Raw genomic sequence first — 26,024 nt, forward strand, 5'->3', positions numbered from 1 at the left:
AGAGAGATGTCTACTACCCTGATGATGTAGAAGGTTTCACAGGTTTATATGTGTCTAAATATACTGTATATGCATCTTACATGCATGTACTATGTTATATGCTAGACTTTAATAACATAACAAAAATGGTTTTAAAAAAAATTCTGTTAGGGGCCAGCACAATGGCCCAATTGGTTAATCCTCTAAGTGCTAGCATCCATATGGATGCTGGTCCTGTTCCAACTGCTCTACTTCTCATCCAGCTCCCTACTTACAGCCTGGGAAAGCAGTAGAGAATGGCCCAAAGCATTGGGACCCATGGGAAACAGACCTGGATGAAGCTCCTGGCTTTGGATCAACTCAACTTTGGCCATTGTGGCCACTTGGGGAGTAAACCAGCAGAAGGAAGATATTCTCTCTGTATCTCTGTATTTTCCTTTATGAGCTAAGACATCCACCTCAGAGTACCTGAGCTCAATGCCCAGCTGCAGCCCTGACTCCAGCTTCTTGCTAGTGAGCCCTGGGAGGCAGTTGTGATGGTTCCAGTAACTGGGTTTCTAGCACTCACTGGGACTTTGACTGAATTCCCAGCTCCCATCGTCAGCTCACTCTGTTTCCCTCCCCCTCTACATCTGACTCTCAAATAAATAATCTTAAAAAAAAAAAAAAAAACTAGCAAAACACATGTGAGTACCATGGAAGAGAAGGGTAGAAAGAAACTGTTGATTCTATAAAACTTAGTTTGAATCACTTCCTCAAAAAATTAAAAATAGTACTGTTGTCTGATTCAGCCTTCCCACTTCCGATGTGTAGCAGAAAGAACTGAGAGCATGCACTCAGGTCAGTATCTGAATGTTCAAGTTCATAACAACATTATGAACCACAGCCAAGATGTAGAAGCAGTCCAAATGCCCATTAGCAAAGCATTAGATAAACAAAACTTGGGGTATACAGACACAAGGGGATATTACTCAGCCCCGCAAAAAGAACAAGGCAAGGTGGGTTTTGACCTGGTGGTTAAGACCCCAGTCAAGATGCCTGCATCCCATATCATCAGGCCTAGATTCAATTTCTGCCCACAGCTCCCAATTCCAAGTTGCTGGGTCCCTGTCATGGAAGCGGGAGGCCCAGACGGCGCTCCGACCTCCCAGTTTCAGCCCAGCCTAGCCTGAGGCATTTCAGGCACTTGAGGAGTGAGCAGTGGATAGAACACGCTTGCTCATTCTCCTGCCTCTCTCTGGGTGTGTATGTCTGTCTCTCACATGTTGTAACACAGATGAGCCTAAGAGACTGTGCTGGGTGAAATAAGCCAGTCACGAAAAGACGCATCGTGTACCTTACCAGCTATCCGCAGTCAGACAGAAGATCTGGTGCTGCCAGGTTCGGAAGTAGCAGGAAACGAACTACTGTGTGTCCTGGGTACAGAGCTTCCATTTGACAAAGCGAAAACCCTTCTGGAGACGGCTGCAAAATCTCACCTGTACCTCAAATCACAGCTCTGCGCACCGAGAAACAGCTGAGGCATAAGATCTGCCACAGGCTGGTCCCCACGAGAGAGCTGTCAGTTTCCTCCCATTCCTGGTCACAGGCAAAACCACTGGAACAGAGTTGGGAGCAACAGCCAGGATTTTGCACCCAAATTCATTCATAAGCAGCTTGGGGCTCATGTTCCACTTGGAAGAAGCCAAAATTGACAACAGGAGAGTGTGTTTCGGGGCTATCTACGAGAGAGGCTCAGAGATTCAAACCTGCGGGTCGTGGCTCTGCAGCAGGAGACAGGTGGATACAGCGGAACATGCATGCTTCAGGGAGATCCTTCATGCAATGCTGTGCCTACTTCTTCACAGTCTCCCGCCTTGCCCTTTTACCTCACTACCAAGGAGGCTCCTGACCATATGGGACAAGCATGACTGATAAGAACATGACAATTGCACCAGAAAATACACTAAAATGTTGACCTGACACATTTCAAAGGCAGTTCTCTTTCCTTTATAGTTCTCCCCCCGAAAAAAAAACTTACTATCATTAATGCCTTTTTAAAAATTATTTATTTTACTTGAAAGAATTACAGAGAGATGAGAGACAAAGAGATCTGTTAGTTCATTCCTCAAAACAGCTATGATGGCCAAAGTCAGGAGACAGGACCCTCTTCCAGGTCTTCTATGTGGGTGCAGGGGTCCAAGGCATCAGGCCATACTCCAGTGCCCTCCCAGGCAACTAGCAGGGAGCTGAATCATAAGTGGAGCAGCCAGGACACAAACTGGCACCCACAGGAGTGCCAATGCCACAGATAGAGGGTTAGCCTGCTACAGCAATGCACAGGCCCCAAATAATATCTGTTTGTTTATTTATTTTGTTTTGTTTTTAAAAGCCATTAGCACTGGTGGTGGTAGAGGAGCCTTAAATGGTGATCAAAATGTGGTGGGAGGTGCAATGTGATAGACAGGATGGGGTCCCCCAATCCCATGAGGCTGCAGGACAGGGCCCCCCAATCCCATGAGGCTGCAAGACAGGAACTAGACCCAGACATCCACAGAAGTCCGAGAGGTAGAGCCGGGACCCCAATCCCCAGGGATCTCTCTCAAGTGGACAAATCTGGGGTTCAATCGGGCGCCCATGGATCCCAGCCCTGCTCAGGGCTCCATCTGGGGAAGCAGACTAGAGCACTGCTGTTTACACCTGAAGCATTTCCTCCTCCAAAAGTTGGTCAAGGCGGGTGGACTCTGCAGACCTGAGTCCTGCTTGTGGAAAGGACGGAGCTGTGAAAGTTCATGTTTCTAGTGTTTAAACGGTTGACAGCAATATGTGCTAATAATACTTACTGGTAATATTAATATAATTTATAAGAGCAATAAGACAATACTGATCTGCATGGTATAAAAAATGAAAGCATCCCCTCCCCCACACCAATCCACCTTCCTCCCAGCTTCCAGCAGCAGTCCCCGGTAACAGTTGGGTGGCATCCACTCAGCCTTTCTCTGCCTGAACAAAGCAAACATGCATTTGGCCTAGCAGTTAGGACACCAACTGACAGTACCACACCTGAATCCCAGGGCGTAAGTTCAACACCCAACTCCATTCCTGACCCTTAGTTTCTGGCTAACACAGACTCTGGGAGAAAGTGAGGGATGACTCAAGTTACTGGGTTCCTGCCATCCACACAGGAGACCCGGACCACATTCCTGGCCACTGATTTCAGCCCCAGCCCAGCCCAACCCCTGCTGTTAAGACCACTTAGGAAGTAAACCTGCAGGTGGGAGCTTTCTCTCTCTCTCCCTCTCTCCCCCTCTCTCTCCCTGCCTTTCAAATACATAAAGCATTTTTCAGAAAGAAATAGTCACGATTGCAGGTGGTGATAAATAGGTGTGCAGAGATGCAGAGACCGGCAGGAAACACAGAGGAGAGGGCTGTTTCCCCAGCTGTCTGCATCGTCCATTCCCTTGGCTGTTCCTTGTGCTGTCCGGCCTTCCCCAGCCAACCTATTTTAAGGTACAAACCTCCCCAGATGATACCCCCACCCCCTCTGTCCATCAGGATTTTTTTCTCTCCATAGCACTCATGACCATCTGACAGCCCATATGGCAACTAGCTTGTTTGCTTTTAATCTGTTTCCCCTCATAAGAAAGCTAACTCCATGAGACAGAAAACATTCACTGCTGAGTCCAAGCCCCTAGAACAGTCCCTGGCACACAGAGGGAGGGGGTGTTGAAAAATATACATATATATATTGCTGGGAAGAAAGGAATGAAGGCAGAGAAGGAGAAAGAAAAGGAAGAAGGCAAGGAGGAAGGGTAAGGAGGAGGGAGACAGGGAACACACAGGTTCTAACTACACAGGCTCACACGATATACACCGCGATGCAATTTGCTCTTCATATGCTACAGTTCTTATCACAGCCACCTTACTGATGTCTAAAGCCACAAAGCATTCCTATATGTGGAGGCGTTCCCTCCTTCTGCAAACTCTGTGAGCAGCAGGTAGGGTGAAGTCTCTAGCTTTCTCGTATTTCAGATAATGAAATCAAACCAGCCCTGAAGCAGAACACACCAAGTTACCTTCAGCACACGAAACGGACCCAAGGCCTAGCAGGGGAATAAAGGAAACAGTCTGGAGCTGCTAACACACCCAGGAAACTGGCAGGCCACCGAGGCAAGCGTGGGGTGGCCCAGGAGACGATGCCCAGGATGGGGCCTGGCCTAAGAGTCAGTTCCACCTGGCAGGTGAACAGCCTGGACAAGGCGAAGAGTCAGGAGCATTCACCACAGGGGCATTCCCCAGGGCCCAGCCTGATGCAGGCTCACCTAGTACTCCAGGAGAGCAGGTGCCAAGCAGGCTACCTCACAGTAGGCACCTCATCAGCAAATGACTTCTGATCTGGGCAACGAGTCTTAGTAGACTTGAATACAGGGAGCCAGGAGCATCCCATCCCCCATCCTATCAACTCAGAGGAGATGGAGCAGACAGCAATTCACAAGTGGCCCAGCCAAGGGCCAGCCTGTGGGCTAGGGAATACTCGGTGAGGGAACCATGCTTGGGCAGACCAGCCCACCTGGTCAGCAGCCAGCTCCAAGCCACTGTTCACTTTCTGCAAACTTCTGTCAGTAACCACAAGCCTTTCTTGTTTACTGCTCTGAGTCTTGCTGTCTCGTGGGCTTGAGGCATGTAACCTACACTGATGATCTCATTGCATCCACACCATGGCCTCGTGAGTGAGAACCAGCAGATCTATGCAAAGAAACCAAGGAACCACACAAGGATCCACAGGTCAAGCCCCAGGAGTCAAGATTCAAGGCCGGGCCTGGTTGACTATAGGGCAGGGGTTCTGCTACGGGCATCATGCAGCCTTGCACAGCACCACCCGGGGTGAACCTGCAGTCCAGGAGAGAATGCAGCTGAATTGTGTTGCCAGCCATGGGTACACTCAAGGCACAGGGTCACTAGGAGAGCCAGGAAGAGTGGAGCCAGAGAGATCGAGGGGGCCCAGGACTGAAGGTTGGCAGTATGGCACGGCCCAATGTGCTGGTTCACAGACTTTCATGGGCCTACAGATGGCCCGGGGAGCTTGTAAAAAGACAAACACCTTCTCAGAGGACTTGGAGTAGCCAAACCAATTCTGCGTGGGAGACCTAGAAGAGCTCGTGGCTCCTGGCTTTGGCTTGGCTCAGCTCTGGCCATTGTGGTCATTTGGGGAGTAAATCAACGGATGGAAGATCTTCCTCTGTGTTTCATTATATATCTATCTGACTTTGCAATAAAAATAAACAAGTCTTTAAAAATTTAAATATATGTACTTGTTTTAAAATATGTATTTATTTATTTGAAAGGCAGAGTTTACAGTGGGGAAGAATCTTACATTCCCTAAATGGTAGCCATAGCCCAGGCTAGGCCGGCTAAAGCAAGAGCTTCATTTCTGTTTGCTATGTTGGTGGCAGAGGCCCCTCCTCCACTGCTTTCCTAGGTGCATTAGCAAGGAGTTGGACTGGAAATGGAGCAACTGAGACTTGAACTGGTACTCACGTGGGATGCCAGTATCATATGTGGTGGTTTAACTTACTGCACCACAACACCAGCCCCACAATAAATGTCTTTTAAAAGTCATGTGACTCAGGGTCCGGTGCAATAGCATAGCGATTAAGGTCTTTGCCTTGCACACCCGGGATCCCAGATGAGCGCCGGTTCTAATCCCAGCAGCCCCCGTTTCCCATCCAGCTCCCTGCTCGTAGCCTGGGAAAGCAGTCGAGGACGGCTCAAAGCCTTGGGACCCTGCATCCACGTGGGAGACCCATAAGAAGTTCCTGGCTCCTGGCTTCAGATTGGCTCAGCTCCAGCCATTGCAGCCACTTGGGGAGTGAATCATCAGATGGAACATCTTCCTCTCTGTCTCTCCTCCTCTCTGTACATCTGCCTTTCCAATAAAAATAAATAAATCTTTTAAAAAAAGAAAACCATGTGACTCAGCACCCTGCCCACTAGATGATGATCCTCCCATGTATCTCCTGGTCCCCCATCTTGTCCCTCTTCACTCTACCCTCCATGGAGCAGCTGGAGAGGGACTTCCAGAAATAAATCTAAACCTTTAGGCTCCCATTGCCCAGACACACCTGCCTGGGGCCTGTGCAGACGCTGATTATGCATCATCCTCCTTCGTTCTGACTGCTGAATTCATTGTTCCTCTCGGTGGTGGTTTGCTCTTGGCAACGGACAATCCTTTGTAAATGAGTGTCTCCCTGGCCCTGAAGCAGCGAAAGTTTACCCTACCTTTATAAACAGCCAGGATCATAGTACTAGTGTTGCTGCCGAGAGAGTGTGCTGAATGGAATTTTCATAGTAAACAATGCCATGTCTCCTGCCCTCATTTCCCCAGCACCAGGAGCCTCCGAGGCAGCCTCAGGCTGCTCTTTCTAATATCATCTATTCCTTTTGCAGCTGACACTGGCCAGTCACAGCTTCCCACAACCTAGCTGTGCATTCACCATGAATAGAAGGGAATCCATGAGCAGCTCATTTTAAGAAATGGGGAACTTCTTCTACAAAGAAGACCCACACAGGCCCCGTTTCTCAAGAAGGAGACTGAGCTAGAGTTCAGGCTGGCCCTGAGAAGGGGTACCCCAAGCTGACCGCAATCAGGAAGACCCCAGGTCCGGGCTGAGCAGTCACAGCTGGCCTGTTGCCTCCATGTGTGGGGTACTTGACGGTGGGCAGACATTTTGCAGGCATGAGCCACCCTGCTCCCTCCACAAAGCCAGCCAGAAACAGCCTCAGCTTTGGAAGTCTCGGCCTCAAGTTAGTGGTCCAACTGACAAGCATCGGTGCTAAGTCCGAGCAAAAGTTCTGTTTCAAACGGCTCGTCCTCCTGCCATAGCACCTGGGAGGTTCCCCCGCTCCCCACCAGTTCCCAGAACAAACTGAGAGGGCTGGACTTTGCAGATTTGGGATTTCGGTGGGGGGGGGGGGAGCAGAAGGCCCAGGCCAGGGCAAGAGAGGCGCACACTGGCCACAGGTAAGCAGAGGATCTTTCATCAAGAAGGAGAGAACAGGCAAGGCACGGAGAAGGTCCGCGGCCCCTCCATGAGCTCGTTCACTGGCCTGTCACTGGGGAGAGACCTGCTGCATCTCAGGAGGCCCATGCCACATCCTGGGAGCTGCACAACACAGGCTGGGCCTCCAGGACAAGTGGGGGAAACCAAGGCCAAGGTCACACAAATACAGCAGCATCAGGCAGTTCCAAGACCTTTCTCCTGGCTCACTGCCCCAGGCTTCCTTAGCCATCCCAGAAACCCGAGATGGTCCCCAGCTGTAGGCCACATCAGACTGGGTTCTGTTGTACCTCCCACCCCCCACCTCCTCCAACTCCTCGGCTTGAGGTACCCCAGCCCATGCCATACAGTCGGAACCAGGGAACCAGGGCTTGCCTTCCAGGCTTCCACCTGCTCAGACCTGCCTCCACCTGCCCTGCAGGTCTAGACAGTCCCTGCTTCCCTCTGTCAACAGTCAGGGAGAACAATACTACGCCAGCGACCCCTTATTCTTGAGGAGTTGGACTGGTTCATCCCCAGTCTGTGAGCTCCAAAGTGACAGGGGTGTCCCAGGAGCCAGCCTCTGCGGCACGGACAACTTGAGAACTGTCAGAAGGCCCACCCAGGCCACACCTTGGGGTTGGGCCCAGCCCGGCCTCCCCAAAATCGCCAGTGCCTCCCAGTGGAAAACAATGAATTTCATTCCAAATAAGGGAACCTCCAGCAAAGTGGCCGCTGCAGCCTGGTTCTGGCTGGTTTACGTTAGCTGGACAAGACTAAACAGACCTGCCCAGGCTGCTGCTCAGCCCTGGAAATGAACCCGAGCCCTTCGTCTCCAGAGCCCAGGCACAGGAGGTCAGTGAACTCATCTGGAGGCCTCTAAGCAGGGTGGGCACAGGGCTAGGGGCATGGGGTGGGAGGGACAGGTGACTGTGTCTGCAAGGGTGGGAATTAGAGGGGGGACCAGACAGCAAGAAAGTACAGGGAGAGAAGGATCAAGAGGCCAGCAGGAAGAATGCAGCAACTTCTACCCCACATCAGCCTAGCCCAGGAGACCAGGAAGGCAAGCAGAGAGAGAGAGAGAAGCAGCTGGCCCCCTGCTGGACAACACAGTCCCACCTGCCAAGTATTTACAAAACAGAGAAGCCTGAGACCGGCCCACCCTCTGCACACACCTGCCCTCTCTGTATGCCCCCTCTCCTGGGCATCACCTTCACAAAGCACTGTACCACTGCAGGGCAGGTGGCGCACACCCCATCTTGCTAACACTTGGGAGTGATACAACTTGCCCAAGTCACCCACTGTGGATGGCGGCGCCAAGACCAGTAATACTTGTGATGAGCCCCATGCCCATGGGCCACACTGTCCCCGGCCAGGCTGGCCTTCCGGCCACACAGAGGCAACTCCTACTCCTCTGGTACCCGCAGCTTTCCAACCAGGAAAAATCTTCCCTCTGTCTGCCCCCAACTTCTCCACCCTTCTTTCAAACAAATGCCTCTGTCCACAAGCTTCACTCTGACCTCTGACCTCCCTCTGTACAAGCAGTCAGCATCACAGCTCTATGAGGCACAGTCATGTCTGCCCCCAGAGCCTGGCTTGAGGCATGACACATGGAAGACTCTCAACCAGCACCTGTGCCCTCTGTATGAGAATAAATGAATGAACAAAATGAACCCACAGCTGCATTTTGGTCTCCCATCTCCCATCTGGGCTCCAGAGCTTGCGATTCAGGACTCATTCCTCCAGAGCAGGAAGAGAAGTTTGGATTCCCCAGGATCAACCCAACCTTGCCCAATCTTGCACTTACTTCAAAACATTTGTGAGGTTTTTACTGGACATGCCAGGCACTGGTGGTAGCCACAGTGTTCAGGCCAGAGAAAGAGGGAAAGTTGTGATGAATGACAATCGGTAGGCCCTGACAACTAGCGCTATGATGAAGGACATACAGGGTGGTAGGGGAAAAGGAGAGGACAGCAGGGCCACCTGACCAACCCAATGCTCAGGGAGGGCTCCCTGGAAGAAGTGACATAAAATGACAACAAGAGCTGGTGCTTCCTGTGCTCGTAATAGGAATAAGAAACATGATCTCAAGGAAGAAATCAGGGCATGGAGAAGTTAAACCTCTTGTTCAAGGTGGCCCAGGCAACCATGCCCAAGCCCAGAGCCTGGGCCTCCTCTATAGCACGGACCACCCTAGGGACCTTTCCTGTTCCCTCCTTCTATCTCAGTCTGATCCTCTGAGTTCAGGTCCCTTCTTGGCAACCTTGGGGAGCTCCAGGCAATCGCCAGGCAGAAGTCAACATCTGGGGCTAGGTTCCACAGCCCAGGGGGACAGCCAGGCCTCTTAGCCTCTCAGGCTCCTTGGCCAGGCCCAGGGAGTGCTTCTTGCGGGGGGGGCCTCAGCAGACACAGACTTGCTGGAAAGGAAAAGCCCCCTCTTCTCAAGAGCTCAAGTCCTCTGGGCCACAGGGAAAGACTCCAAACAGGGCCCGGTGCGATGGCGCAGTGGTTAAAGGTCCTCGCCTCGAACACCCGGGATCCCATATGGGCACCAGTTCTAATCCCGGCAGCTCCACTTCCTGTCCAGCTCCCTGCTTGTGGCCCAGGAAAGCAGTCGAGGACCGCCCAAAGCTTTGGGACCCTGCACCTGCATGGGAGACCCGGAAGAGGCTCCTGGCTTTGGCCGGCATAGCATCGGCCGTTGCACTCACTTGGGGAGTGAATCATCGGACGGAAGATCTTCCTCTCTGTCTCTCTTCTCTGTATATCCACCTTTCCAATAAAAATAAAATAAAATAAATCTTAAAAAAAAAAAAAAAGACTCCAAAACAAGGGAGAAGTCCCTCTAGAACCTGACAAAATGCCAACTGACTCCCCTACCCACACCTGCCTCTGCTTTGGATACCTCTGCTTTGGATACAGGAAGTGCCCTGGGCAGCAAGGGTGAATGGAGACCAGGAGTTCCCCATTCAGGGACCACAGCAGATGGCATCAACCAGGCAAGTGAGCATGGAGAGCAGGAAGAATGCCCAGGAGTCATCTAGGAAATAAGGCCAAGGCCACCTGCCCAAGCAAGCCCCAGAAGGGATGAGGCCAGAGAGTGTCACCAAGCTGAGAGGACTAACACGGCTTTTTTTTTCCCTTGGAGGCAAATGAGAGAGTAGAATGGTGGTGGGGTTGAGAGGGATGGAGCTCTACAGCAACACAGCCATCTGCTCCTGGGGTGCCAGCCCAGTAGGGTTCATGTCTCCCCGTCCCCATGCCCACCAGGGAGGAAGCTACTCACCCAACCCATCCCAGCTCCCACCCGCCAGAACCACATGCCAAATTCCAGGAACCCAGACCGACCGTGTCCCCCTTATGGGCTCTCTCCCCCTGGGGACCACTCAGCACAGGTTAGGATTCAGTCAGCATTAATTGAACCAAGCTGGCAGTGCCCAGGGCAGCTAGGGCACTGTCGTCCTGGATTTGACTCACAGACTCACAATGCCCGCTGGACCCCACCATCGGTGTCATTTGGGGAGGTTTGAGTGTGGCTGGAGCTCTGTGAGTTGGCACCACACACACTCTGGTCGGGCAAGTCCTGGAACCCCCTAGTCCCATCCTGGCCTTCAGCTCCCGAGTTTCCCGGCAGAGCTCCCCAGAAAGTCTCCTCCAGGAGACCAGGCTAGGGGTAGCTCTGGCTCTTCCCTTTCTCCCAGGACACAAGACCTCCACCCACAGAATCTAGTCCCAAGCCCAGGATGGGAACCTCAAACCAACTCTAGAACACTGAGCCCCAAAAACAGTCTCTGGGTCACCTGCACTTCAGAATAAGGACCCACTCTCTGGGAATGGAGCTCACCACCAGCACGAACCTTGGTCCCTGCAGACACAGCGACTTCACCCCAAAGCAGGAGCCCAGGCCTTGGCAGCTAGCAGCTGACAGGGAACAGCCACTTCCACAATAGTCCTGAATCTTGGGGTGCTCTCTCCTCGGCAACCTCTCCTTACATTTTGTTTCCTAAACACAATCTCCTGGGGATGAGAGCCCCACGTTGCCCAGCTTCCTTCTCTCTCTCTCTCTTTCTCTTTCTAATTTTATTTGTTTTGAAAGGCAGTTACAGAGAAGAAAAACAGATAAATAGAATCTTCTATCCACTGGTTCATTCTCCAAACGGCCATAACGGCCAGGGCTGTGCCAGGCTGAAGGAGTATGGAGCTTCTTCCGGGTCTCCCACATGGGTGCAGGCTGCCCAAACTTTGAGCCATGTCCCACTGCTTTCCCAGGAGCATTAAAAAGAAGCTGGATGGGAAGTAGAGCAGTCAGAACTTGAACTGGTGCCCACATGGGATGCCTGTACCATAGGCGGAGGTTTAGCCTCATATACCACAACACCAGTCCCTCCTTTCCAATTCTGAGTGCAGGAAGCAGGACTCCCTCCTACAGGCAAAGCCTTCAGAGCAGAAACATCCAGAGGGTGGCACCCCAGATGCTGACAGCCTCTCCAAAGTCCCCTTGGCTCCAGGCTGTCTCCTCAACCCACAGATTGACCAGCCACAACTGCAGGAAGAAAAAACCTTTTCTGTACTTAAAAAGAGGGGATTCCCCTTATAGAACTCAGGTTGGGGGGGTGCAGTCTGCCACCCCAAACAGGGAGAGGCACCCTTTGGGACCCCAGGACTGAGATGGCTCCCGGGAGCTATGGGAGACTTCAGGGTACCCAAAGAGAGGAAGACAGCCTGGCTACACCCTGTGGGTAGGGACCCAGGAGGAGAGTCTCATGCTAGCTCAGAGGCCCCAAAGGCACCTGCCCTGGACAGTTCAAAATCTCACACTCCCAGGATAGTCAGCACCTTGGGAACCCTGGTCACAGGAGGCAGGAGTGGGCAGGGGCTGCCAAGCCACTGCTCCCATGGAAGGGACCCAGCCCTGTTCAAAGTCCCCCAGCCATGGGCAGACATAAACCACAGTATAAGAGCAAGGCTAGACAGCCAATCCTCACCACATCTCCCTCCCTGAGAGATGAATAATTTATTAAGTACCTAGCCCCAGGTTGGGGGGGACCAGGCTTTGATCTCCTCCGTGCTAGGAAGGCCAGAGCAGCCTTGGCTTGTCCCGGCTGCCTTATGGCTACCTTGTACACACACACACACACACACACACACACACACACACACACACACACACGCACAGAGGGGGCTAGGAGAGGGAGGGGGTTGTGTTTCTGGCTGGGAACTGGCATCAGTGGAACAGAGGGGGCTACCTGACGATGGCTGGCTAAGTCAAGACTGAGGGTGTGAGGGTCAGCAGAAGCAAGTTTACATCACATCACAGGTGCCTCTGACCTCTGGGAGCCACTGGGACAGGCAGAGGGGACATGCCTGACTGATGGTGCTGAAGCAGCTCCACCCTGCTCACCTGTCTCTCCTCTTGGCTTGAAAAGCTCACACCAGGACCAGCACCAAGGCCCCGTGAGTCAAACTACCACTTGTGAGGTTGGCATCCCATACTGGAGCAGGTTCAAGTCCCAGCCTCTCTGCTTGCCAGAGTAGAGGGAAGTGGCCCAATTAGACTCTGCCATCCATGTGGGAGACCAGGACAGAGTCCCTGGATCTGGTACAATCCTAGCTGTTTTGGCCACTTAGGAAGTGAGCCAGAAGACAGAAGATCAATCATCAATATCTCTATCTCTCTCTGTGTTTCTCATCCTTTTAAATAAAGTAAATCTCTAAATCACGCATACAGAAAACCCCACAGCCTTGGATGCCTGGTGGACCACTGTCCCAGGCAGCTCCCTGGCCTCAACTCCTACCCCCACATATGCAGGTGATCTGAAAGGTCTGTGCCCTGGGAACACCAACCTCTGAACAGATGCCAGGCAGGTCCTGTTGAGGAAGCTGAAAGCCAGTGCCAGAAGGAAGTGCCACCACCCTCCTGATTACAGTACTCACCCCCAGCACTGTTCTCTCCTTTTCTGTCCCCACCCTAATCTCTAGAGTAGCCATGAGCAGTCTGGGGCACAAGGGCCAAAGAAGACCACCCAGACAAACCTGCAGAACTTATCCAATTCCCCTTGCCTCTCTCCACAGCTCCTGTGTGGACAGCCTTTTCCAACCAGACCAGTGGGCCACTGCCATGACCAGAACAACTGGGTAGGGTGCTGGACAGAGACACAGAGGCGACTGCTAAATTACTTTCTGCTGAAAACTCTTTGGCCCCGAGGGCCAGGATGACTGTGCCCCAGATTTGGGCCCCTCTGGACTCAACAACAACTCAGAGCCATCCTTGAGCCCTAGCTGTTTGGCCACTCCGTCTGCGGGAGCACCCTCTGTGTGGTCCAGTACACCCAGCCCAGGTGTTTGATGGGACTTGGGTCCCTGTCACCAGGACTTTCCTTTTTACATGCTTTTAAAACTGTGGAGGCTTGTATGTCACCATCACACAATATATGGGTGATCAGTGCCATTTAGCAGGCAGGGGCCAAGGATGACAAGAGACCACCCATTCCAAACTGGACAGGTAGTAGTACTTCCCTGCCCCTACCTCCACCCCCAGAGACCAAGAAGTCAATCCTGCTCGTTTTCCCACCTGCCCAACCCAAGACCAGGCCAAGCTCCCCAGTCTTATCCTTTGCAGCCTTTCTTCAATTGTAACTGCTTGAGTAAATAAAGGAAAGAGGAGTCAAAGAGACACAGCAAAAGCCCCCACTTCTTTCCAAAGAGCATGGCAGGGAAAGGAGAACAGTATGGTCTTCCCACTACCAGGAGGAAGCCTGACACGCAACCTTATTCAGACACTCAAGGCCAACATCGGCCATGCTGTCACACTGACAGCAGGTGCGGTGGATATGCTGGAATGAAAATGGCACTTCAGCCCTTATGACAGTGCCAAGGCTCACACCACAGTTTGATCATAAAAGGAACTTCAGACAAAACCCAGTAGACACACAACTACAAATACCCTGGCCAGTAATCCTCATGACCATCAAGGTCATTAAGAGACAAGGAAAACATGAGGAATCGCCACAGGGCCCAAAGAAAACATGACAATGACATAAAATGTTGTCACTATAAACATAGCATGGGTAGGGTGTTTGGTGCCAAGATTAAGCTGCCACTGGAGCCTCTGCCCCTACACTGGAGTGCCCGGATTGAGTCCCCATTACTCCACTGATTCAGCTTCTTACTGACATGCATGCTGGGAGGCAAACAGGTAATAGCTCAAGTACTTGGGTCCCTGTCACCACATGAAGACCCAGATGGAGTTCCAGGTTCCTGGCTTGGCCTTGGTCCAGCCTGGAAATTGCAGGCATTTGGAGAGTGAACCAGAGGACAAAGAAACCCTGTCCTTTGCTCCAACTTTCAAATAAAATGAAAACTTTTTGGAGGCCAGCACCATGCCATAAGAGGCTAAGCTTCTGCCTTCAGCACTGACATCCCATATGGGTACCAGTTTGTGTCTACTTCCAAACCAGCACCCTGCTTAAGGCCTGGGAAAGCAGTAGAAGGTGCCCCAAGTCCTTGAGACTCTGTACCTGTGTAGGAGAACTTGGAAGAAACTCCTGGCTTCTGGTTGAGATTGGTTCAGTTTAGCTCTGGTCACTGTGGCCATTTGGGCAGTGTATCAGTGTAAGGAATATCTTTCTCTCTCTCTCTTCTCTATAAATATTAAATAAAAATAATAAATAAATAAATAAATAAATAAATAAATAAATAAAAATAATAGATTTTTTTAAAAAAATTTCTAAAATGTAATGGGACTACTGGCATTAAGAAGGGACATGGGGGGCCCAGCGGCATGGCCTAGCAGCTAAGTCCTCGCCTTGAACGCCCGGGATCCCATGTAGCGTCGGTTCTAATCCCGGCAGCTCCACTTCCCATCCAGCTCCCTGCTTGTGGCCCAGGAAAGCAGTCGAGTACGGCCCAAAGCTTTGGGACCCTGCACCCGCTTCGGAGGCCCAGAAGAGGCTCCTGGCTTCAGATTGGCTCAGCTCCAGCCATTGCGGCCGCTTGGGAGTGAATCATCGGACGGAAGATCTTCCTCTCTGTCTCTCCTCCTATCTGTATATCTGACTTTCCAATAAATAAATAAATCTTTGAAAAAAAAAAGAAGGGACACGAGAAAAAACTGAGGGAATCTGAATAACTAGGGACATTAACTAATAGCAATATGTTAACAATGATCACAAATGTTCCACAGTAATGTAGGATGTTAAGAATAGGAGAACAATGTGTGTAGGTATAGAAACCTAACTTTTTTTTTTTTTTGCAATAATTCTGTAATTTGAAACTACTCTAAAATACAAAAGCTAATTAAGCCAACAGAGTGGTGGCTCCCACATCAGAGAGCTCTTTGTTAGAATCCCACCCAGCTCCAGCTCAGGTCCCCAGGTGGCCTTAGACAAGTTCTAGAACGTGCCTCCGCCTCAGTGCTGCCAGCTGAGAATTAGCTAACAATCCTACCTATTTCTAATGCCGGTTGTACGGATTAAGAGAGGTGACAGGTGGAAAGAGGATCCCATAAACCTGAACACACAACGTTAGTGATAATCGTGTCCAGCTCACTTTTGTCCCCTGCCATCTGTCCTCTGGCTGGAGGATTAGTGCCAGGTGATAAGCAAGCCTCACTTTGTCTAGGGGACCACTGGACATTCATGTCAGAGTGTCAGGGTCACTGTCAGTGCTTGCCACCTGTTTTTTTTTTTATTATTATTATTGATTACATTGCCTTATGTGACACAGTTTTATAGGCACTGGGATTCCCTCCCTCTCCCCAAACCGCCCCCCATGGTGGATTCCTCCGCCTTGTTGCATTACCACAGTTCAAATTCAGTTGAGATTCTTTCATTGCAAGCATCTACCAAGTATAAAGTCCAGCGTCTTATTGTCCAGATAAGTTCATCGGTTCCTTCGGGAGACCATCTCTGGTCTGAAGGTAGAGCTGGCAGAGTATCATCCCGATCAATTAAAAGCTCCGACATTACATCAGTAACATTTTATAACGTTATGGAATTAGTTGACATGGTAGTAACTAATACGTTTGCCACCTGCCTGTTAAATGGAAAGCGCTGCCCTCCAGCTCTTCCCTCCCCCAGGCAGCAGCCAGAGATCCCAACTCTGGCCCTGGGGGCAGCTTGTTTTTCTAAGTCCAGCATCACCAAAGTCCCACAGCACCCCCAACACTGCAGCTGGAGCAGAGAACGCACCAAGGACTGCCAATGCCTCTTGGTGACTCCTCCTCCTCTCTCAGTCTTCCTTTCTCTCTGCTCTGCCCCCACACCCACTCCTACAGGCATTAGCACCTGCTCACGGCTGGAAGCAGCAGGATCCGGCAATGACCTCCGATAAGCATCTTTTAATAAACCTGGCGCTGGATCTGTCACTCGGATACTACCTCCTCCCCTTGTCCACCCCATTCCTGTTGCCTCCCACTTCCTGGATTGGCCTATTAGTACCCTGGGCTGACCAGGCACACACTCGGGCCCTGGGGGACCTCTGGACTCTGGCCTGCTAGGAAATGGCAGCAGGCAGCCTGGGCAGCCCTCCCCCAATGGCCTGCCTGTGCCCCCCCCAGCCTGACCGCTGGCCAGTTCATGTCTCTCCATCCCTGAGGCAGGTTTCCCAGGCGTTACCAAGGAGACCATTGCATCCTGCCCAGGGTTGCCAAAGCAACCGGCTCGGTGAGAAGCACTCCCTCAGCCTCCAGCTTCTGGGTGTGCAGGTCCAGTAATGAAACAGTCACATAAACAAGAAATAGGCTGGGGCGAATGGCCCAGTCCAGGGTGGCTTCTCCTGAGCAGTGCCCATCTCCCACTCTCCTTCCTCTGCTCACCCTTCATCTCGTTATTACTACCTCTGCCCACCCTGCTTCCACTGTAGACCCTGTGATTTGGAGCCAATGCCTGAGCCCCTTTGGGCACACCTGGCAAGTGGGCACATGTCACCTGCTATCCACTGAATTTTACTCTCCCAAAGTTCCCATGTGGAAGCTCTAACCCCCAGTGTAGCTGTATTCAGAGACAGAGCTTCAAAGGTGCAATTAAGACTAAAAATGAGGTCCTAAGACTGGCTTACAATAGGATGACTGGTCTCATCTCTCTCCACAAACACACATAACCAAAAGGTCATGTGCAGACACAGTCAAGGAAGAGTCCACCTGCAAACCAGGCAGAGCCTTCACCAGGGCCTGACCCCACCAACACCCTGACCTAAGACCTCCAGCCTCCAGACTACAGAAACTACATTTCTGTTGTTTAAGCCACTCAGCCTGTAGACCCAGTTAGTGTCCCAGAGGGTCAGAGGAAAGTTTCCTGTCATGGAGCTCCCCACTATTTTTCTCAGCCACGAATTCTGCTGTCCGGGCAAGAATTCCAGCTCAAGAAGCTCCTACTTCAGGGAGGGTTTTCAGACAGTATCCTAGGATCTCAATTTTGTCATCTCTAAAGTGGGAATAATAGTCCCCCACATTTACTGGGGGAGCCAATGGATTCCAGGATACAAATGTGCCTGGCAGAGTGCACCAACCATCGAGATCAGTTCCTTCAATGTCTTCTCTGATGAGCAAGGGGTCCTGTTGGCAATTGCTGCAGTCAGGGCAGCTGCCAGATTCCCCCCGCCCCCGCCACCCAGGCACCTAGACGGAGAAGTCAGTGTGGCTGTTGTCACCAGCCCTTTCAGCCTGGCCAGAAACTGAGTCTCCCAGCAGCTCAAGAGGCTCCATTCTCCCTCCTGCTCCCACTGCTGCAAATTTAATAAAAAGTCACCATGCCCTCTGGCTCAAAAGCCAGCCATGACCCAGTGCCTACAGGATAAATTCCCAAGCTTCCACGTGAGCATTTGGCATAATGATCAGGTTGTTGCTTAAGGTACCTGCATCTCATATCAGACTGGTTCGGTCCCAGCTCCTCCACTTCCATCCAGCTTTCTGCTGACGCACACCAGTGGCTCAAATGCTTGAGTCCTTGCCACCCATACAGAAGACCCAGACAGAGTTCCTGGGTCTTCTCCGACAGCTCTGGCTGCTGAAGGCATTCAGAGTAAAGCAGTGGATGAAGAACTTCTCTCTCTTTCATTCAAATAAAGTGAAAATAAATAATAAATGTTTGGGCCCAGCGCGGTGGCACAGTGGTTAAGGTCCTCGTCTTGCACGCCCGGGTTCCCATATTGGCGCTGGTTCTAATCCCGGCGGCCCCGCTTCCCATCCAGCTCCCTGCCTGTGGCCCGGGAAAGCGGTCGAGGACAGCCCAAGGCTTTGGGACCCTGCACTCGCATGGGAGACCTGGAACAGTTTCCTGGTTCCCAGCTTCAGACTGGCATAGCACCGGCCGTTGCGCTCACTTAGGGAGTGAATCATCGGATGGAAGATCTTCCTCTCTGTCTCTTCTCTATATATATATCTGCCTTTCCAATAAAAATAAAATAAATCTTTAAAAAAATAATAATAATGTTTAATTGGCTACCTCAAATTAATGAAGAAGAAACTTCCTGACATACAAGGAACTCCAAGATCTGGGCCCAGCTTACTCAAAGACTAACCAATGACCCTCCCTAAAAGGGCCCAAATCCCCCAGTCTCCCAGCACACTTGCACTTCCTGCCCTGTGCCCTTGTTCCAGGATGCTCCTCTGTCTCCACTCCAGATCTTCTCCATCCGTCTCCAGGCTCCCAGCCCCTGAGGTGTCAGCCCACCGAGAGTCTGGGGCCCCCATAGCCTCCAGAGCTCTCACATCAGAAGGTACTGCAGAAATATCAGGAGCATGTGTGAGGCCTGCAGGCTTGGAGGCCCCACCCCTGAAACATTCTGAGATAGTGGGTCTGAGCAGGAGTCAGGCACCTGTGCTATAGCTGGGCTGCTAGCCAATACCACTGCAGTCCACAGCAGCATGGCCATGGGAAGCACCTGGCGAACTGCTGATGGGTGTTCAGGGCTGAAAAACTTGCAGGGAAGGGAGGCGGAGGAGCCCAAGATCATCACAACCCCTTTCCCCCCCCCCCAGCGGTTTTGTCTGGATTCCAAGAAGTCCTCCCACCCCGCAGGCTCTTCACTACAGAAGAATACAAAGCCAGCAACACCAAATTGGGTGTGCAGGACTATACGGTAGTCCCAATAATGAATTCTAAAGTTAGAGAGCAGGGCTAGTATTGTGGTGTAGCCAATAGGTGCAGCCCACAACACCAGCATCCTTTATGGGAGCTGGTTCATGTCCCGGATGCTTCATTTCCGATCCAGCTCTCTGCTAATGGCCTGGGAAAGCAGCAGAGGATGGCTCAAGTGTTTGAGCCCCTGTACCCACATAGGAGACCCAGATGAAACTCCTGACCCAGCTTCTGCCTAACCTAGCCCTGGCTGTTGTGGCCATCTGGGAAGTGAAGCAGAGGGTGAGAAATCTGCCTCTCTTGTCTCCGCTCTCTGTAAACTCTGCCTTTCAAGTAAACAAATAAAACTTTAAAAACAAAGTAAATACAAATAAATCCAGAGAGCTCTGGGTTTAATGCCAACTCCCACCGTTCCTAATGGTTCAGTCTAAATTACTTTACGTCTTTGAGCCTTCCCCACCACCAGTACATAATCAAGAGGGTATGCAAGAAAGTGAGCCACATCCAAGTACGTGACCAGCTGTCCAACAGGGTAGCTAGCCACTAAGACTACTTGTATGACAAACACAGCAGCATTCAAAGGTAATGCCAGACTGGAAACCTGACCAGGCAGGCAGGAGGGATCTTCAGGTTCAATATGGGCTGACTCAGCCCAGCCTCTCTGAAGTCTAGGCAGTCTACCAAGCACCCCAAGTCTACCTGCTGCATCACTGGGCCAGAGAGCTGAGTGTACTCTGCAACTCTACCGGCACCATGACAACCAGGGAAGCCATCCAGGCAAGAGTCAAGGAAATGTCTATGTCCTGGCCCAAGAACAGAAGCATTGAATACGGGATTCTGACAGGTGCAGCTGCCATTGGCAAAGGGAGTATCATGGGGAACATGACACATTAGCAGGATCATTCTGGCAGGATGGAGGGGAGTCCCAGAGGCAGAGGGGGCCTCCAGGGCAGACACTGTAGTCATATCTGGGGTACAGACTCAGAGCAGAGACCTGGCAGTGAGAATGCACACGCAGGAAATAGCCACCACTCATGGCCATTGCTACCGTCACCTCCCCAGGGAGCAGTGAGCGAGTCCATGGTCTGCAGACAAACCTCCAGGCAAAAAAGTGCTATGCCAGTATGTTGGATGACCTTGCAAACATAATGCTCAATCAAAGAAGCCAACGCCCAAGAGAACAAATAACAATGTGGTTCCATTGATCAGAAGTGCCCCAAACCAACAAACCCACTGAAACAGAAAGTAGACCAGCAATTGCCCAGAACTTGGCAGAGAAGATAAGGGGAGGCACTGCCCATTGGGCATAGAGTTTCTAGAGAGACAAAGAATGTACTAGTTTATGGACTGTCTAAATTGTACATTTTAAAATGGTAAGTTGTCAATGATACCCCACAATGTTTCAAAGGCCAGTTGGAGGATGCTCGGCCGAATTTACTTAGGGGGTGGACCGTGGGGCTGAGTAAGTCCCCCGAAGCCTTCCCCAAAAGAAGCCACAGCAGGTGGTGGGAGAGGAGGTCTGTATTCTCCTGATTTTCCTCCACGTAAGGATGACTCCCTGCTCCAGCCAGAGCCTGCTCAGCCACTGGTCCCCGACCCCTCTGCTCCCACATCCTCAGACTCTGCATGGTTTGTCAGCCCATTCCCAGAGTTCCTGACATGTCTAGCTCACATCTGCCCTGTCCGCCCACCTCCCCCGCACACAACTGGGAATCCATCAGTCTGGCCTCCCGAGGGCTGGAACCTGTCGATTCCCTCTGCCTTGCCTTTCCAAGAAGATCCTGAGCCTGTGGAGGCCAGAAGAAGCGGGCCTGTGGGGTCCAAGCCCAGAGCGATATCGTGGGGGACCTCTGTCCTGTATGGTTACATTCAGATTCTGGGGACTCCCCAGCAGCCAAGTGAGGTCAGTATGCCTGCAAAGACTAAAGTCTGCTGCCAAGACAGACAGTGGGACAAACCTGCCATCAGTAATCCAACCCCAGGGGCCCTGGGACACCAGGTGCCTTCCCACCATCTGAATTAATTAAAACAGTCAGGAATCAATGAGATTACCATTACAGAAGGAGAGGCAGGTACTCTATCCCATCCCTATCAAGTTTCTGGGTGGGCACAGATAACAGAGTTAATTCAGATAACAAAGTGAATCCCCAAGCCAACTCAGCAGGACTCAGGGTGGGCAGTTGCCCCACAGGAGCCCCACAGGAGTCCACAGCAGGCTGGAATCCTGGGTGAGCTGTGAGCAGGCCGGGAACACTCCCAGGTCAACACTGGTCCGGGAAGAAGGGGATTCGGAGCTGGCACCAGGTACAGAATGAAGGCGGCGGCTCTCTGTGGGTGAGCAGACAGGAACAGGTGCCCGGAAGTCAGGCTGGCAGGAGACAGCAGAGGACACCAGCAGACGGCCTTCGAGGGCACACTGGAGCCTCAGGATACAAAATCGAAATTCCCACAGCCACTTCCAGAACAGTGTGAGTGGAGACAGGGAGGAGGAAAGTCTTCTTCTTCCCTTCCTGCTTCCTACCAAAGACCCCCGACCACAGGGACCTTCCAGCCCCACAATCCTAACTTCAGATAAAAGGAGATGCCATGGCTGGATGTGCCTCTGGGCTTCCAAGGATGGAGCAGGGCCTTTTAACCAAATGACCTCTGAGCATCAAAGGACCAAGCCAAGTCCTGGTCCCAGGCAGCCCAAGGGCAGCCCCTGGTTCTGTCACCGAACCCAGGAAACACTTGGGGTCAATCACTGTCCTTTCCTCTCATTCTTCCCACTTGGCAAGGAGGAAGCTGAGCTGAGCCATGTCCACAGGCTCTCCCATCCACGGGATCCATCGGATCTCTGCCAGGGCTCACAGAGCCTTTAGACAGGCTAACAGTGAGAGCACCTCTCTGCTTATCAAAACAGCACCCATCTATTGTATACCACTTAGAAAAGAATATAATATAAACAAGAAAAATAAAAACCTCTCAGCCAGAGGTGACCACTACTAACTCGTGGGAAGCCTGCCTTCCAGGTTTTTGGTTGGTGCTGCTCCCTGGTTTGGTTTGGGTTTTCGTTCACACGGTTTCTTTTTAACCAGTTGGGTCCACATAGTCTTCATAATTTTGTAACCTGTCATGCAGCTGTGAGTGTTTTCCAAAGTTACCAAGAACTCTTCAAAAATACAATTTTAATGGTTGCATAGTACCTCACCAAGTGGATTTACCAGTTACTGGGCACTGGGATGGCCTGCCTAGGACAAACTGCCACGAATGTCCCAGCCTAATGGGACATTCCTCTTGCAAAAGCGCCAGGTCGCCCAAGTGACATTCTCATAGAGTTGTGGCAGGTAAAGCAGCAGCACAGGAAACCCATTGCTTTTCCCCCGGCCCAGCCAGAGCTGAGGGGCTGAGAGCTGGAGTTGGACAAAGGGCGCTGAGCCAGCTAGGTACTCTCAGTCCGCCAAAGAGGGGCAAGAGCTTCAAGCCAAAAGACTCGGCTCCGCCCCTTGCTGGGGGCATCTGAAATGAGTCCTCCTCCACCAACACCTGCCATGAGCTCTGCTGACTAAAAGCAAAAGGCAAGAATTCTTTGTAGAGATTGAGTGCTGGAAGCCTAAGGGCACTGCTGTCATTCGGTACCCCCAGGGGCTCTCCTGCCTGATTTTTGGTTCATCAGCCCGCCCAGCCCAAGGTTGTGGCTCTGAGGGGCAAGAAGCAACTTTCCCCAGGGGAATTGTCAATGTCACAGTAGAAGTGAAGAACCTCAGTTTCAAAATCCCAACTGTTTGTTCATTGCTCATTGCTACTATGAAACTGTACAAGCTTCCAAGCTAAAGACCCATGTAACTGTATAAGCTTCCAAGCTAAAGGCATATGTGACCTTTAGCACTGATGGGTCCCAATGCTTATGAATCAAGTCCCACCTAAATCTTACCTTAGTTGCTGGAGGCGTGGGCTGTCCAGCCGAGATAGGTAGGGAATGTGTGCTATTTCCCCTCACCTTGCAGACTATTGTGAATTTCCCCTTTTCAAGCTATTGTGGACTGCCCCTATAAAAACCCTATGAATGTGCTGTTCGGGGCCACACTCGCGGTAAGGGGTGTTGGTCCCGGCCAGCCGACTGGCCGGTCAGTCTGTCAGCTGCCTGCTCTCAACCAAGAACCCAGGCTCAGATGTGCTGAGCTTAACTAAACCATCTTTGTGCACTTGGATTGACTTCAGATTCCTGGTGATTTCTGGATATCTCAAAATCTGGGCACAACAGGAGGACCAGGGGATGATCCAACAGTGACCCAAAGGCCAGAAAAGGTGCTAGAAGCTGCCAGGTCAGGTGCTGGGTCTGCGGCTCTGCTGAGGGTCCTTGGGGGAGACTGAGTGTGGGATCGAAAAGCATACAACCTTCCCGGTAAATGTCCTCCAGTTGCCAAGCTAGCAATTGCTTTTTTATGGGGCTCTGGCTTGTGGCTGCATCAGGTCAATGGGAGAATTGCAAACCAAGAGAGCTCAGCGGACACAGAAAGTCAATAGCTGCAGAGCGTCCCAGGAGCCACCAGCTCCTGCCCGCCTTTCTGCCTGCTCCACCAAGGCTGGGATTTTTCACACTCTCGGACTCCAGAGTCAACTAATGCGTCCGGACTCGCCTCCGCAATCCACACACACGAGGCCTCCCCTCCTGACGAGCTCGCTGGACCACCTGCGCTTGCCTCCACACTCCTGCATCCGCCTGGCAGGTGCCCTCCCCCACCACCTCTTCACGCCACCGCCTAGCGTCATGGCCTGAGGGGACCTCCACTGACGCGCCCCGCGCGCTGGCCGGACGAGCTGCGCACGCCACACGCAACGCAGCCCGTCCTCCTCGACTTTCACCTTCACCTCCCGCAGCACCCGGCCCTAGTCCGGGCCACGGTCACACGTGCACCTCCGGTCTCCAAATACGCCCAACAGGTGGCACCTGCCAGTCCTGCCCCCACACACACGTCTCCACCCCGCCCTGCCCCTCCACCTGCGCCCCTACAGTCCTTCGCCCGGTGACCCGCCCTGCAAAGCCTACCTTTGAGGTTCTGCGGATGGCCCCGCGGCGCTCGACTCGGGTTTCCCCGCGGCAGAGAGGGGCCACTGGAGAGGTTGTTACCCATGGCATCCGGCCCCGGGGCTCCGGCGCTGGCTAGCGGCAGGCGAAGCTGAGCAGCCGCCGAGGGGCTATGTGCAAGTGCGCGCGCCGGTGCGCGCCGCCGGGGGAGGGCCCTGGTGGGGCTGCGGCCGGGGGCGGGCGGGCCGCGCCTCTCCGCCCTCCCTGTCGCCGAGTCCTGCCCGTCGCCGCTGGCCTGGTGCTCTCCGGCTACCTGCCTCCCATGCCCCGAGCTGGGGGCGGAGGCCGCGGACGGGCCCCTGGGCCCGGACCGGCGGCACCCGGGGCTCCCCTCTCCCTGCGGCTGGCACTCGGGTTCCGGCAGGTGGCGGGCGGCACGGCGGCTTCGGCGCCCTCCCTCAGGGCCATAGAGTCAGGGCTCACGGTGCGGGCACTCGGCGGCTCGGCCGGGGGGCTCGGTCCCCGCCCGCGGGGACAGCGGCTGCTGCGACGTGCGTGGCGCCCTCCGGCCGAGAGCTGTGGGGGCTTCGAGGGGCGCGGGCTGTGCTGGGCGCCCCCGCCGTGGTTGTGTCTCCGCCGCCGCCGTGCTCGCGCACCCGCCCCCTGCCGGCCCCTCCGGCGACCGCGACCCCGGCCCCCTCGCCGTCTCCAGGAGGCCCGCGCTCCCGTTGCTATGGTGACAGCTGCGCCGGTGAATGAGCGTCTTAGTGACATGCGCGCGCCCGTTCTGCCAGATGTGGGTCGGGGACGCGCGGCGCGGGGTGGGCGGGGCCTGAGGCGCACTGGGGGGCGCCGCTCCGGGGCTGGGCCCGAGGAACCGTGCGGACTGCTTCTGGACCACAGGAAGGACACCTGGAAGCCGCGCCGAGTGCCCTGGGTACCAGGTCCGGGCAGCGCCCATCGCCTGCGATGGTATCCCAGCACCAGGTATAGGGCCTGGAGCGGCGCACCAAACGCAAGGAAAATAAATTAATGCAGGAGTGCGTGAGTGAACAAAGGAGCTGCGAGTAGAAACCCCAGCTCTCCACCTGCTCATCTCAGTCAGGCCCGAAGGGGATGCCCGCCCCCAGGACCGGATCAAACCTGGGAACAGTCTGAGGGACAGCGCTTGTGAGAACCACACTGACTCTGAAAGCAGTGGCTCTGCCCAGGCAGGTGGGATCTACACCCCACGGCGCTCAGAGAAGGATTCCTGGAGGAAGGAGCCTTGGCCAGAGCCTGTTCACATGACTGCGCCATCAGTGAGGCTCAGCTGGGCTACGGGGTGCTCTCGGAGGGAGAGGGAGTTACCTGCCCCGGACTGTCAGTTTCTGCCTGTGGAGTGCAGGTGGTGCTCCAGGTCCCTGCTCCCAGTCATGTCTCCTCCAGGTCACTGGTCTGGCTTCGACAATCCCAGTCCAGAGTCCAGCAAAGACACGGATGGGCAGTTGGCATCTCCTGCATCCTCTGCTGCAGGTTCTCTTCCCCACGTTTCTCTCCCTGATCAGGCAGAGTCAGTGTCCTGACTCTTGGGTCCAGTCAGTCCCTCAACCCCTGTCCACCCCTGCTTCATGTTCCTCATGTACATATGTCCTAGGAATTCATATAAAAGCAGCTCTCCCCCTTCCTGTCCTGTGCTTCCCCGGCTCCAGATCGTAAGTGCTGAGGGGATATCACAGGTGGTTCCCACTCACCATGGGGAATCCCTGGCACTGATAAACAGACGATCCCCGGCCTGCCCATAAAGAACTCTGGGAAGTCCCTTGGGTTGCACCCTTTGATGTCATCCTGTACACTCGAGCCCTGTGCTGTCCCTGGTGCCATACCCTTAAATGTCAGAAACACCCACCTGGCAAACTAGAAATATCTGTAACAATCACCTCTAGAGTCTGGGCAGAAAACAGC

At 53.0% G+C, this 26,024-nt stretch overlaps 1 protein-coding gene across 1 annotated transcript in view; it reads right to left on the reverse strand.

Moving 5' to 3' along the window:
- The window catches only part of NEURL1 (neuralized E3 ubiquitin protein ligase 1), a 62,712-nt gene extending 38,134 nt beyond the window's left edge, over positions 1-24,578 (reverse strand). The window contains exon 1 of the mRNA XM_040992170.1: positions 24,102-24,578. Within this exon, the coding sequence (XP_040848104.1) occupies positions 24,102-24,186 (85 nt within the window). The 5' untranslated portion in view covers positions 24,187-24,578. The remainder of the gene's footprint in view (positions 1-24,101) is intronic.
- Between the last annotated feature and the right edge of the window lie 1,446 nt (positions 24,579-26,024).

Source organism: Ochotona curzoniae, unplaced genomic scaffold, assembly GCF_017591425.1.
Source record: "Ochotona curzoniae isolate NIBS_2020 unplaced genomic scaffold, NIBS_Ocur_1.0 contig_66, whole genome shotgun sequence".
In the NCBI taxonomy this organism is placed as follows: Eukaryota; Metazoa; Chordata; class Mammalia; order Lagomorpha; family Ochotonidae; genus Ochotona; species Ochotona curzoniae.